Below are 13,897 nucleotides of genomic sequence, written 5' to 3'. Positions count from 1 at the left end.
CATGAGTTTCAAGTTAATTGTGGAGAAGGAAAGGTCTGGGCCTCGGGCTGGGATTCTAAATTGGAAAAAAAACAATTTTTGAGGAAATGAGAAAGGATCTAGAATGCATCGATTGGGGTAAGTTGTTTTCGGGCAAGGATGTGCAAAGTAAGTGGAGGACTTTCAAATGTGAAATTTTGAGAGTACAGAGTTTATATGTTCCTGTCAGGATTAAAGGCAAAGTTAACAGGCATAGGGAACATTGGTTTTTGAGGGACATTGAGGATCTGGTTTAGACGAAGTGAGAGGTGTATGACAGGTATAGGCAATGTGGAACAAATAAGGTACTTGAGGGGAATTTTAAAAATGCAAGAAAAATCAAAAAAGAAATCAGGAAGGCTGAAAGAAGACAAGGTTGCTTCAGCAGACCTCATGTGAAGAAAAGTTCGAAGGGTTTCAACATTAAGAGAAAAAGGATAATAAGGGACGAACTTGGTCCCCTTGAAGATCAGAATGGCCGGCTTTGCATGAAGCCAGAAAAGATGGGGAAAATATTAAATAGGCTTTATTTGCTCAGGAAACTGACACAGAGTCTAGGGAAATGAGGCAAACAAGCAGTGAGGTCATGGAACCTATTACAGTTTAAAGAGGAGGAGGTACTTAAATTGAATAAAAGGTTGATAAATTCCCAGGGCCTGACAAGGTATCCCCTTTGACCTTGAGGAAGGCAAGTGAAGAAATTGAAGGGACCCTGGCAAATATATTTAAAACGTCCTTAGCCACAGGTGAGGTGTCAGAGGATTGGAGGGTAGCTAATATTGTTTAAAAAAAGGCTCCAAAAATACCTAGGAAATATTAGGCCTGTGAGCCTGACATCAGTAATGGATAAGTTATTGGAATGTATTGTAAGAGACTGGATATATACAAGTATTTGGATAGGCAGGGACTGATGAGGGATAATCAACAATGGCTTTTTGTGTGGTAGATCATGTTTAATCAATCTTAGAATTTTCTGAGGAGGAAAGCAGGAATGTTGATGAAGGAAAGGCTGTGGATATTGCCTACAAGGATGTCAGTGAGGCCTTGGACAAAGTCCCACATGGGAGGTTAGTCAGGAAGGTTCAGTAACTTGGGATTCATGGTGAGGTGGTAAACTGGATTCGACATTGGATTTATGAGAGAAGTGAGGGAGTGGTAGTGGGTTCTCGCCTGTCTGACTGGAAGCCTGTGATTAGTGGTGTGCCTCACGGATCAGCGCTGGGTTCATTGTTGTTTTTCATTTATATCAATGATCTAGATCAGCCATTCTCAACATTTTTGGCTAACCCCCTTAAGACTCTGCTCAAAGTTTATGGGCCATTTTCCCTGGGAAACAGTCAAGTTTAGTAGGTTTCTTCTGTGCTTCTCTCCTACTGACTACATAATTTAAAAAAATTATGATTTCAGTCCATGGCCTCGAGGTAGAGCTGATCTAGATGATTACATGGGAAATTGGACAAGTTTGCAGATGATGCAAAGACTGGAGGTGCCAGCTGGAAAAGTGAGCTGCAAAATAGCAGAAGGAGTTTAATGCAGACAAGCGAGAGGTGATGCATTTTGGAAGGACAAACCAAGGTAGGACATTCACAGTAAATTGGGGGGGTGGGGGTGAGGGCCCGAGAAGTGCAGTAGAATAGAGGGGTTTTGGTTTCTACATACATATTTCTATGAAAGTGTCATTACAGGAAGATAGGGATGAAAAGACAGCTTTTGTCCTATTGGCTTTCATATATTGAGTACAGGAATTGGGATGTTATGGTCAAGTTGTGTATGACATTGGGGAGTCCAAATTTGGTGTATTGTGTGCAGTTTTGGCACTTATCTACAAAAGTTAAATCAATAAAATTGAAAGAGTGCAGAGAATATTTACTAGGATGTTGGCTGGCATTCAGGAACCAAATTACAGGGTAAGGTTAAATTATTCCCTGAAAGGTAGAAGAATGAGGGGAGATTTGATAGAGGTATACAAAATTATGATGGATCTTGATAGGGAAAATGCAAATAGGCTTTTTCCACTGAGATTACGTGAAATACAAACCAGAGGACATGGATTAAGGATGAAAGGGGAGAAGTTTAAGGGGAACATGGGGGGGGAGGGGGGAGGAATTTCTTCACACAGAGAGTGGTAGGGATGTGAATGAGCTGGAAGTTGACGTGGTTAATGTGGGCTCAATTTTAACATTAAAAATATTTGAACAGGTCCATGGATGAGAGGGCTCTGGAGGGATATGGGTACAGGTTAGTGGGACATGCAGAATAAAAGTTTGGCACAAACTAGAAGGCCGAAGGGTCTGTTTTCTGTACTGTAATGTAGTGTTCTATGGAAGATGCAGTGGAGTTTGTCCATGATGTTGCCTGGGATGGCATATTTTAGTGGATGGGCGGTTTACTTGAAGCAGAGGAGACTGAGGGGGATCCGGGCAAAGTACATAAAATGATTAGAGTTAGGTATCGAATGGATAGTGACTATTTTTTACTCCAGACAGTAGAGGCTAAAGGTTACGTGAAAGAACTCCTTTCATCCAGAAGGTAATTGCAGTCCAAGTACTGGGAAGTGGAATTAGTATTGATGAGTGCTTAATGGTTGCCATGGGAACACTGTTCCTGTGCTGTAAGACTCTAGATTTCTCTCTGTCCACTGTGTGATCTTGAACAAGAAAAAGTTGACCTCGTGGGGGCTGGAAATTAGCAATCATTGCAGCACAACAGGTAGAGATCAGGAAGTGCAAGAGGGAAATTAAGACAAGAAGTCACTTTGGCATGAAGTAGCCTTTTCTCCTGATTGTGCTCCAGGGATCAGTACGACCCTCAGTTTTTTGCAAGTCATATAAATAGATGAAGGCTACGAATATTTGGTTACTAAATGTGCTAATGCCACAAAGATAGGTAGAAAAGTTAGTTGTGAAGAGGAAGGACATAAAGAGGCAACAAAACCGTATGGATTGGTAGGGAGAGTGAGGCAAAGTTCTAGCAAATGGTGAGAGACTGTAGAGCTAAAAGTTGCAGAGGGATCCGGATGTCGTAGTACTTGATTTGTAAAAGGCAAGTATTTAGGTACAGTAAGTAATTAAGAAAATGAATAATGTTATTGTTTCTTACTGAAATTAAATATTGAAGAACAGAGGTGATACTTCAGTTACATAGGCCATTCATGATTCTGTTGTGTGCTGTCCTTACTGTAATTCTCCTTCATGCTAGTGCATTGGATGCAGCTGATATAAAGTTTACTAGTTTAAGCAGGCAGTCTTATGAGAAAAGGGTGGACAGACTAGGCTTGTATTCACTGGAATTTAAAGCCCAAAGGCACTAGACTGAACCTCAAGATTTTGTAGGGTGTCAACATGTTGGATGTGCGAGCCAGGATGAGAGGTCACTGTTTAAAAAGAAGTGGCCATTTAAGTTAAATGAAGCTAAATATTTTTTGTGTGTTTTTGGAACTTTCTTACTCAAAGGGCAGTGGAAGAAAAGTCTTTGACTGTTGATAAAAATGGAAAGCTGAAGTTATGATCTTATCTAACAGTTTAAAAAAGGAAGACAAAAGCAGGTAACTATAGGTTAAGTAAAAACACAATGCTGGAGAAACTCAGCAGGTCAATCAGTGTACTTTATATAGCAAAGATAAATATACATAGCCAACATTGCAGACTTGAGCTTGAAAAAAATGGTGATGGGAGGGAGGGGCAGGAGGAGGAACACAGGCCAGAAGTTATAGGTGGAGGAGGGAGAGAGGACACGATGGACTCGCTAGTTTTGTTAGGAAAATGCTGGAAGCTATAATTGAGGAAGAAATAGAGGGACATCTAAATAGAAATTGTTCCAAGAGGCAGACACAACATATATTCAGGAAGAGCAGGTTATGTTTTATTAATTTATTGGGGCTCTCTGAGAAGAAATTTGAGGCCAAATTTGGAGTATTGGACTTTTGGTAACCTAACTATATCAATAAGGTAGAAAGATTGCAGGGAAGATTTACTAGGATGTTGCCTCCCATTCAGGAATTGAGTTACAGGGAAAGGTTAAACAGGTTAAGAGTTTATTCCCTGGTGTAGAAGAATGAGGGGAACTAGAAGGGCTGAATGGCCTGTTTTCTGTGCTGCAGTGTTCTAAATATAGATAGGCTTTTTTCCACTGAGGGTAGGTGTGATACAAACCAGAGGAGGTGTTAAGGGCAAAAGGGGAAAAGTTTAGGGAACAAGGTGGAACTTCTTCACACAGAGAATGGTGGGAGTATGGAACGAGCTACCAGCTGAAGTGGTGAATGTGGACAGGTACATGGATGGGAAAGGTATGAAGGTCTATGACTGGATGCAAGTCGATGGGACTAGGCATAAAAATGGTTTGGCACAGACTAGAAGGGTCAAACTGGCCTGTATCTATACTGTAACATTCTATGATTCTAGAAAATTAGTGCTTTAGATAGAAGGGAACAAGTGGATGTGGTTTACTTGGATTTCCAAAAGGCTTACAAAATGGTACTGTACAAAATGCTTCTATACAAGAGAAGGATGCATGGAGTTGATGGTAATGTATTAGCATGGATCGAGGACTGATTTACCAAAAGAAGGCAGAGTTATGAGACAAATGGGTGTTACTCTGGATGGCAATCAGTGGTTAATTGGATGGTGCTGACCCACAATGTTTACAACATGCAGAAATCATATTGAGGAGAGGATCAAGTGTAACATATTGGTAAATGCAAGGTCATCCCCATTGGAAGTAAATCGGAGTATTTAAATTTTGAAATATGGCAGCATGCTTTTGTTCAAAGAGACAGGGTAGTTGTAAATGATTAACAAAGGGTTGGTTTGCAGATGTAGTGGGTATTAAAGAAGGCAAATGGGATGTGAGGCTTCATTGCTCGAAGGATTGAATTTAAAAGCAGAGAGATGCTGTTGCACTTGTCCAGAATGCTAGTGAAATCATTCCTGGAGAACAATTCTAGCCTCCTTACTTCTGAAAGGATATACTGGAGGCTGTCCAGAGGAGGTGCATCTGTTTTATTCTGTCAGTAAGCAGGTTAGCTTATGAAGAGAGATTGAGTAGACCGGGATTTTACTTTTTGGAGTTGCAAAAGATGGGGGCGGGGGGCGGATTTTATACAAATCCATAAAATTGTGATGCATCGGAGAACTTGGGAGCTCGTTTCCAAAGGCAGGTGAAAGACACAGCCTCAAGATAGTTGGAGGAACGGCTTCTCCCAGATCAGAGTGAATTTGGAATTCTCAGTGGGCAAAACAGACTCATTAAATATATTGAGTGAAACATGAAAGTCTGCAGACACACTGATATGCTGGAGGAAGTCAGCCGGTCTTTCAACGTCCATAGGAGACAAAGATGTATTGCCAATGTTTTGGGCCTGAGCCCGTCTTCAAAGAATAAACAGAATAAGCAAAAAATAAACAGTAAATTGGCTGGAGGGGATGAATGCAGACCAATAAAGGTGTTAATTGGATATGATAAGGAGAGAGGTGAGAATTGATTATGTCTGTGTGAAAGGAGACAGAGAAGAAGGAGAGAGACAGAACTGTGGGAAGGCAAAACGAAAGCCAGAGAGGTCAATATTGATGCCATCTGGTGGGAGGGTGCCCAGTCGGACAGTTGTTCCTCCAATTTGTGGGTGGTCTCAGTTTGGCAGTGTACTGAGACCATGGGGAGACATGTCAGTAAAGGAATGGGATGGGAAACTGAAATGGGTGGCTACTGGGAGATCCACGCTATCGCTTCACTTGGAAGGACAGTTTGTAGATTTTTGAATAGTAGGGGAATTAAGTATTATGGGTAACAGGCAGTTAAATTGACCAGATGGCCTCCTCCTGTTCCTCTTCTTTGTTATTCGTGAAGTTAGCTTGAGCTGATACCCTTTACAAGCTTCAATTTATGCCCCATCAATGTTTTGGGAAGATTCCCTTGACAAGATGTCTGCCTGGACCAGGTGAGGTTAACTTCCCAATAAGTTTCCACAACTAAAAGCCAAAAGGCAGGAGTAAGAGAGAATACTCTTCACCTACCTTGACAGCAGTGACATAATAAGACTCAATAGGTTTGACATCATCCAGGACAAGGCAGCCTCTTGCTTGGGGTCCTTCACATAGGAAGCAAAAATACATAGTTAACACAGCAATAGCAATGCCCAAAATTTTCAAAATAGAATTAGGAGAGCTGGCTCTCCCAATTCTTCTGATGTCTTGCAAGAGAATTAGACTCCAAAAGAAAAATATTATGTTGTCAATTAAGCACTGATTATGTATCAAAGCAGTCTGTGTGGAGTTTGGGTTACGCCGGTCACAAACTGACCTTCCTCGTCCTTTTTCTTCTTAATCACATTTTTAATCTTAAATTATATTATTCCTTCATAATAAGATTTTTTTCCCTTTCAGCCTTTCAAGAACACACACACAGAGTTGTTTTTGTTTGCTAATTTAAATTGTGAACATTGGCAAGCTGTTCAATTGTATAGGTGGCTCATTATTTACCTCCACTTCTAGTGGAGTTACTGGATATTAATCAATAAAAACAGGAACTTTTATTATGCAGAGCCTTTAATGAAGCAAAACATCAGTTTCAAGCTGTGGTGAAATGTTTCGTCCATTGTATATAGTTGTGGTTGGCTACTGTAAATATGGAGCTGGCCCGCCTACTGATGACTCATACCCCATATGACTCCTCCCCCCGTTGTCCTGGGCCATAAAGGTCAAGCCACCTCTCCCTTCCCGCCATTCCTATACCTGGATCCAGGCCAGCAAGGTTCTTCTGTACATTAAAGCCTCAGCGTAGTCTTTGTGGTTACTGGTAGGGCACTACATAAGCAAAGCGGGACACCTAGCCATACAAGGAAGTGTGACCCAAAGGAGGTGGAGGAGATGGACGCGGAGAATTCCAGAGCATTTCAGTCAGTGGTTACTTGTCTTTATACATTTACTATGGCTAGACTTCATCTGGAGCAGGTTTTGTTATATTGAAAATTTATAATAAAAGATGCTGTGGGGCAAAAATATAATTTCGTGGTTTTTTTTCAGTTAGATTAGATGATTAAAAAACAAAAGAGTGGTTCTGCTTTGTGAAAGGTGACTTGATAGAAGTATTTGAAATTTTGGGAGATAAAGCTGGGTTAGATAGAGTCTTTTCCAAAGGTGGTGGAAATATAAAATATTAGATGACATAGCTTTAAAATGAGAGGGGGGAGAGTTTAAAGATGATAAAATAGCAGCAATTAGGCAGGCACATAAACAGGATCAAAGGATATAGGCCATGTTCAGCAGATGTGCAATTTAAATTGACATCATGGTCGGCACAGATATTGTGGCCTGAAGAGCCAAGAGTCTGGGGAAACGGCCGGCTGGGAAGCCTCACAGAGATAAGCGTATACAGAGCAGTTGTCATACCCACACTCCTGTTCGGCTCCGAGTCATGGGTCCTCTACCGGCACCACCTACAGCTCCTAGAACGCTTCCACCAGCGTTGTCTCCGCTCCATCCTCAACATCCATTGGAGCGCTTACACCCCTAACGTCGAAGTACTCGAGATGGCAGAGGTCGACAGCGTCGAGTCCACGCTGCTGAAGATCCAGCTGCGCTGGATGGGTCACGTCTCCAGAATGGAGGACCATCGCCTTCCCAAGATCGTGTTATATGGCGAGCTCTCCACTGGCCACCATGACAGAGGTGCACCAAAGAGAAGGTACAGGGACTGCCTAAGGAAATCTCTTGGTGCCTGCCACATTGACCACCGCCAGTGGGCTGATAACGCCTCAAACCGTGCATCTTGGCGCCTCACAGTTTGGCGGGCAGCAACCTCCTTTGAAGAAGACCGCAGAGCCCACCTCACTGACAAAAGGCAAGGGAGGAAAAACCCAACACCCAACCCCAACCAACCAATTTTCCCCTGCAACCACTGCAACCGTGTCTGCCTGTCCCGCATCGGACTTGTCAGCCACAAACGAGCCTGCAGCTGACGTGGACTTTTTACCCCCTCCATAAATCTTCGTCCGCGAAGCCAAGCCAAAGAAGTATTCTGGTACACAATTCAATTATTTTTGCTGAAAAATAAATCACCAGGTTCCAAAAAAAAACTGTTTAGGTATAAATATTATCTGAAGAGTCCAAAAAAAACTGGGTTTAATTCTCTGGGCCCTAATATTTCTTTTTTTTTCCAGAGCTTCTGAACTTTCTGATCAGCATTTTTTGTTTTATAGTATTTCAGTTAATCTTGAGAACAAACTACTTCTTTAAGTAGCAATCAAACACTGAACAGAACTTTTCATGTCTGCCAAAGCACTTGTAAAAAGCCTTTACAATTCATGTCAAACATGCACACATTTTTTGTGATTGTTCATTCAGCCAAATTATATTGATGGATAGCTTTTGAAATCTGTAGCTCTGGGGCAGAGTTCAGAGAGCCAGCAGTTGACCTGTTTGATGAGCTTTAGTCTTGTCTGCATGCACTTGTTTAGATTAAGAAACCTAGATTTAGAATCTAAATTGTGCTCAATTTAAAAACACTAATATCTTGTGCACTTTGTGTTTCAGCTATTGATGTCATCAACAACCTCTTGCAAGTAAAAATGAGAAAGCGTTTTAGTGTGGACAAGTCTCTAAGTCATCCCTGGTTGCAGGTAAGATTCATGATTCTTTGTAAAGTACTCAGTTAAAAATTTGTTGTTTTTTTATCAAATCTTGGAAGATGGTCCTATATTAAATCCAGATTAATATCTGCTGGCATAAAACAAAGATTTAAGAATCAAATATAGTTCAACAACGCATTCTTTTAAAATTCAACCGTGTATTTAACTGGCGATGTGATCTTGTCGACTCTACTAGGTTTTGTGTCATTCTTGAAAATTAAACTCAGAATGACGTCAACACCCAGCTGCTGTGGAATTGACAGCAAGTGTATCGTATAGAAAATACAATGTTGGTCAGTCCAATCAAGTGTCCTCTCAAAAACATTCTTGCCTACTGATCACCCTGTTACATTAGTATTTGTAATAAAATGGGTTGTTTAAAATATTTACATGAATTGTTACAATTTTTTTTGGTTAGGTGGTATCAGTAATGTAGAATATTGTAGCCATTTAACCCATGTAACCATCCTTCGTCTAAGTCTTTCATCACAATTCCACAAAACCCCCTACCACTAAGTAAGGTTAAACGTTAACATATAGGAATCAAGTGACAACTACTTGGAAATGGGCAGAACAGCACCAAAATTGCAGAACAACCCCAATTCTGAAGATTAGAATACTCCATAAAAGGGCCCCATGTCTTTTAAAAGTTGGTCTTTGATAGCATATCTAAACTTAACCAAGACGCAATATCATTTAACCTTTGTCTTTCCATTCAATGAAAATTACACGTCTAGCTATCAATGAAATAAAGAAAAAAATTCAGTTTTGAGTTGGAGTCAGTAAAACATCATCGTCTTGAAATGAACTAAATAGACCATGTTCTAACACATTTTATATTTAGCTGCTTAAAGGAAAGCATGACTGTGGATTCATTATGTTCTATGTGATTGGCGAAAGGAAACATATGTGCAATGAGACCTCTAAATGCATCTGTAGATCAATCCTCCTGTACCTATTGCATGATCTTTTAACCTCCAGACCTAGGACACATTTTTTTCTGTAAATTGTGCCTCATCCTGTCCCTCCCCGTCATATGGAGAAGTAAACGTGGTTCAGCACAGACAAGCTGGGCCTGTTTCCATGCTGCAAGACTCAATGACTCTGCAAAACAATACAGCACAGGAACAGGTCCTTTGGACTACGTGTATGAACCAAATAGGACACCAAGTTATATCAAGATTCTGCTGCCTGCACATAATATGCAGCCCATTATTCTCCTCACATTCATGTCTCCTGTAAACTTACTTATTACTTAACTCGCAACCTCTTGTATATGACATTATTACTTGCATAAAAGAATCCACCTACCCAATTAAATGTGTTGACCTATCAGGTCACTTCTCAGCCACCAACATTCCAGAGGAAAAAAAAACACTCAGATTTGTCAAACCTCTCCTTCTAGCTCATTCCTTCATTCTAAACTAGGCAATATCCAAGTAAATCTTTTCTTTAATCCCTGCTGTTCTCAAGCTCTATGATCATTTCCGCTCTCTAAATATTTTCTGTGCCCTTTTGAAATCCTCCACATCATTTATGTATAGGAGCAATTAGAACTGTACATGATATTCTAACCAAGGTTTTATATAGCTGCAACATGACTTCCTTTTGTAGTCAACAGCCCACCAATGAAGGCAATTGGACCATGTCTCCTCTGCAACACAATCGCCCAGTGTGACCACTTTCATGAATCTTTGGACCCGACACCACTGCCAAAGCCCTCTGCACATCAATACTTTTAACAGCCCAGCCATAAACTGTATACCTTCTGTTTGCATTTGACCTCCCAAAATTGAAATATTTTACACTTGTTCAATTAAACTTTCTCTGCCCATATCTGTAACCAATTGACATCCTAATGTAGTCTTTAACAGCCCTTTATGCTGACCACAATTCCACCAATCTGAATGTCATTTGCGAACTGACAAACCCACCCATTTACTTTTTCATCTAAGTCATTGATATAAATCTAAATGGAAGTCCTATCACTAATCCCTGTGGAACACCACTGGTCATGGGTCCCAGTCAGAAGAATAACCTTCTAACACTACCCTCCATCTTCTAAGGGCTAGCCAATTCGGAATCCAAACTATTAATTCACCAAGGATCCAATGCAACTTTACCTCCGGATCAGGACCTGTCAAATGTCTGACTAAAATCCATGTGGACAATTTCTTACCCTTGTCAACCACCTTTATCATCTCCTCAGACATGTCCCACACAAAGCCATGTTGACTTGACCCCAAACATGTCTTTCCAAATATCCCTCAGTAGCCTCTCCAATATTTTCCCGACCACTAATGGGAAGGTCAGCAGCCTATAATATTCCTGATTATCCCCATTTCCATTCTTGAATAAAGGAACAATATTGGCTACTCTCCCATTCTCCAAGACAACCCTTGTTGTTAATGAGGGCACAAAGATCTCCGTCAAGTGGAGGGAGAGAGCATATCATCTGGTTGAACTCCTTCTGAAACACTGCCCTATTAAAGTGAGATCAAACTGGAATAATAAGCTTCTGATCCAAATTATTATTTGAGATTTTCAATCTATTGAATTGACTAAAATTAAAGGTGTTAAAGAAAAAGGTAATTTTATCTTTTTTTTCAGTCATAGGTTAGTTTGGATAATTGAAAAGCAGTGTATATTTTGTGGAAGCTGAGATTCTGGGTCAAAATTCTGTCACAAGATGTTGAGTTATTTTGAAAAATAAATCACAGGTTAAAATAATTATTTAGCAACTGCTATAATATAGTTTCAGAGTAGAGAAAACAAAAATGGAGAAGTAAAAGTGGAGGTTGAGGGACATGAGAGACACTCCAGAGAGTGATTTAAATGCCAGTCTGTTGTGACTCTTCTCCCAGTTGTTGAAGAAACTTTTTTTTAAATCATCACTCTTCTGCAATTTACATGATTTATTTTTTAGGCCACTGGACAAATCCAGTCTTTTCCAGGTTCATAAATATAAATGGTGGATTCGATTTTTATTTTTACCTACTGCTATATCATCTCAGCCATTGGCTATAAAGCAGACAACAAAATGTACATTTGCAAAGCCACCAGAGAGCAGATCTATGATTCTCAGATGTTCACCTCAAACAGAATGTCTCCCGCACCTGAAGTTGCAACACCACATAAAATGGCACGTACCACTAGGCTCTTTGTTATTTTGCCAGCTAAAGCTGGTTCAACTTTTTTTTTTAAAGTGGCAGAGAACTCACAAGTGAGAGTTTTATTTCAAACTTGTCAATAACACTTCGCAGGGATTTTTTTTTGATCAAGGACATGCAGTCATATGGTGACAGAAGATGGAGGCAAAACTCTTGTGCTTTGCCAGCAGAATAATTTACTTGAATATTTTCTCGGAAACAGACTACTTGGCTCAACAATACTCGTTGGCATTTATTCGCCACACTGTCAGGCTTTGCTCTTTGAAAAGGACACTCGCTTGGTTTTGTCGTCCTGACTGAATATGGAATCTATACAACAGCTTCACTTGGCTCAAGTTACAGGTGACCTCTTGGGGAATAAAATCAAATTTGTTCTGCAATGTAGAACAGACTGGAGTTCCATGGTGATTAAAAAACAGGTTGTTGGAAGTACCTAACACTTGAACAGGTTAAGGGACATTCTCCATGTTACTAGATTCCCAGTAATTTACATGGGAATTTTCTGCTTACACTTTCCCCTTAGAACCCATCTACATAATTTTCTTCAACTCCCCTTAGAACCCATGTACATAATTTTCTTCAACGCCTCCTAATTTCTTGGCTACTTTCTTACATAGGTAGTGTCCAGTTTTGATTTCACTAATAGTAAAACCCATTGTAAAGATCCCTTGACATTTTCTTTCCATGACTTTTTGATATCTATCACCCATGTAGTTCAGGTGTTTTTCTTGTGATTTTTTTTGCATACTCCCTAATGGACAGATATTTGAATAACATACTTTACTCCAGGCATGTTATTATAGTGGTGTTGTCAACAAGGAAACAATAGCTTTGGTTTTACATTACTTGGAGTGCCGAGGAAGTAGCAAGGTTTTACAACAGTTACTTTACAGGATGGGATGCCCAAATATATTTTACAATCTGGACACCTGTTGTAGAAGGGTCAAGACCCAATTAGTTGATCTGGAACATTCGCAACCTTTTTTTTGGGCTTTGGATCAATGGGCCCCCCTTCCCTACTTTTCCCCTACCAACTATATATAAAAAAAGTTTAAAAAAAATGATTACAGGAGGTAAAAAGAAATGAAGGCTTTTACTTAAATGTGCAGAGTGTTAATGCAGATAGTGAGGGGGAGGGTAAGGGTCAAGCGAGGACTGCATGTATAGACAGAAATCAGAGGTTTCTACATGATAGAAATGTTCTCATGTCAGAGATATGGGAATACAGATACATTGCTCCCTGAAGGTGGCGCTGCAGGTGGACAGGGTTGTAAAGAAAACTTTTGGCATCTTAGCCTTTATAAATCAAAGTATTGACTATAGGAGTTGGGATCTTGTCTTGAAGTTGTTAAAGACATTACTGAGTCCAAATTTGGAGTATTGTGTGCAGTTCTGGTCGCCTAGCTACAGGAAGGATATCGAGAAGATTTACTAAGATGATGCCAGGTCTTTAATCTTTCCCTGTAACTCAACTCCTAAACAGGTTAGGACTTTATTCCTTGGAACGAAGAAGAATGAGGTGAGATTTGTTGGAGGTTATGAGAGGTATAGACAGAGTAGATGTGACTAGGCGTTTTTCCACTTAGATTGGGGTAGACAAGTATGAGAGGACATGGCTTTAGGGAGAAATTCTTCACTCAGAGAGTGGTGGGAGTGTGGAACATGCTACACGGTAGTATGACGTGGTAAATGTGAGCTTGATTTTAAGTTTTAAGAATAAATTGGATAGATACATGGATGGGAGAGGTCTGGAATGGGAGCAGGTTATTGGGAATAATGGTCGGCATAGACTAGAAGGTCCGAATGGCCTATTTTCTGTGCTGTAGCATTCTATGTAGTCTGGGCCCCTGTTGAGAATGGCTGATTTAGAGCAAGTTAAAAGGTTTTTCAGTGAACACTACCCACATTGAAACATAGCCTGGAACAACCCTTGAAGCAAGACAGAAAAGGGCCACCCACAATACCAAATTCTGCCCACAATCTTGTTTTTGGATTGGAAGTACATTGTTAGCAATCTCAAGTCTAATCTGGTTTTACAAATAATTTACTTTAACTGTGTAAGTTACTTACATGCAATTTAAATTTCTTT

At 40.2% G+C, this 13,897-nt stretch overlaps 1 protein-coding gene and 1 long non-coding RNA gene across 4 annotated transcripts in view; one reads left to right on the top strand and one right to left on the bottom strand.

The window, feature by feature from the left end:
• The window catches only part of LOC138753551 (uncharacterized), a 71,203-nt gene that overhangs the window by 19,243 nt on the left and 38,063 nt on the right, over positions 1-13,897 (bottom strand). The window contains exon 2 of the long non-coding RNA XR_011351250.1: positions 6,027-6,100. This is a non-coding gene — a long non-coding RNA (uncharacterized lncRNA). The remainder of the gene's footprint in view (positions 1-6,026; positions 6,101-13,897) is intronic.
• The window catches only part of prkd1 (protein kinase D1), a 265,779-nt gene that overhangs the window by 250,226 nt on the left and 1,656 nt on the right, over positions 1-13,897 (top strand). The window contains exons 17-18 of one of the 3 annotated variants that reach the window (XR_011351249.1): positions 1,426-1,593; positions 8,544-8,622. Coding sequence is in view for 2 of the 3 variants with exons in the window: in XM_069916698.1 (XP_069772799.1) it covers positions 8,544-8,629; positions 12,011-12,073 (149 nt within the window). In the remaining variant the exon portion in view is untranslated. Of the gene's footprint in view, positions 1-1,425; positions 1,594-8,543; positions 8,630-12,010; positions 12,488-13,897 lie in introns of those variants that run through there. The other 2 variants (XM_069916698.1, XM_069916697.1) reach the window with 2 other exon arrangements.

This window comes from Narcine bancroftii, chromosome 2, assembly GCF_036971445.1.
Source record: "Narcine bancroftii isolate sNarBan1 chromosome 2, sNarBan1.hap1, whole genome shotgun sequence".
NCBI lineage: Eukaryota > Metazoa > Chordata > Chondrichthyes > Torpediniformes > Narcinidae > Narcine > Narcine bancroftii.
The sequence above is the reverse complement of the archived record's forward strand: the minus strand, read 5'-3'. Positions and strand labels throughout refer to the sequence as shown.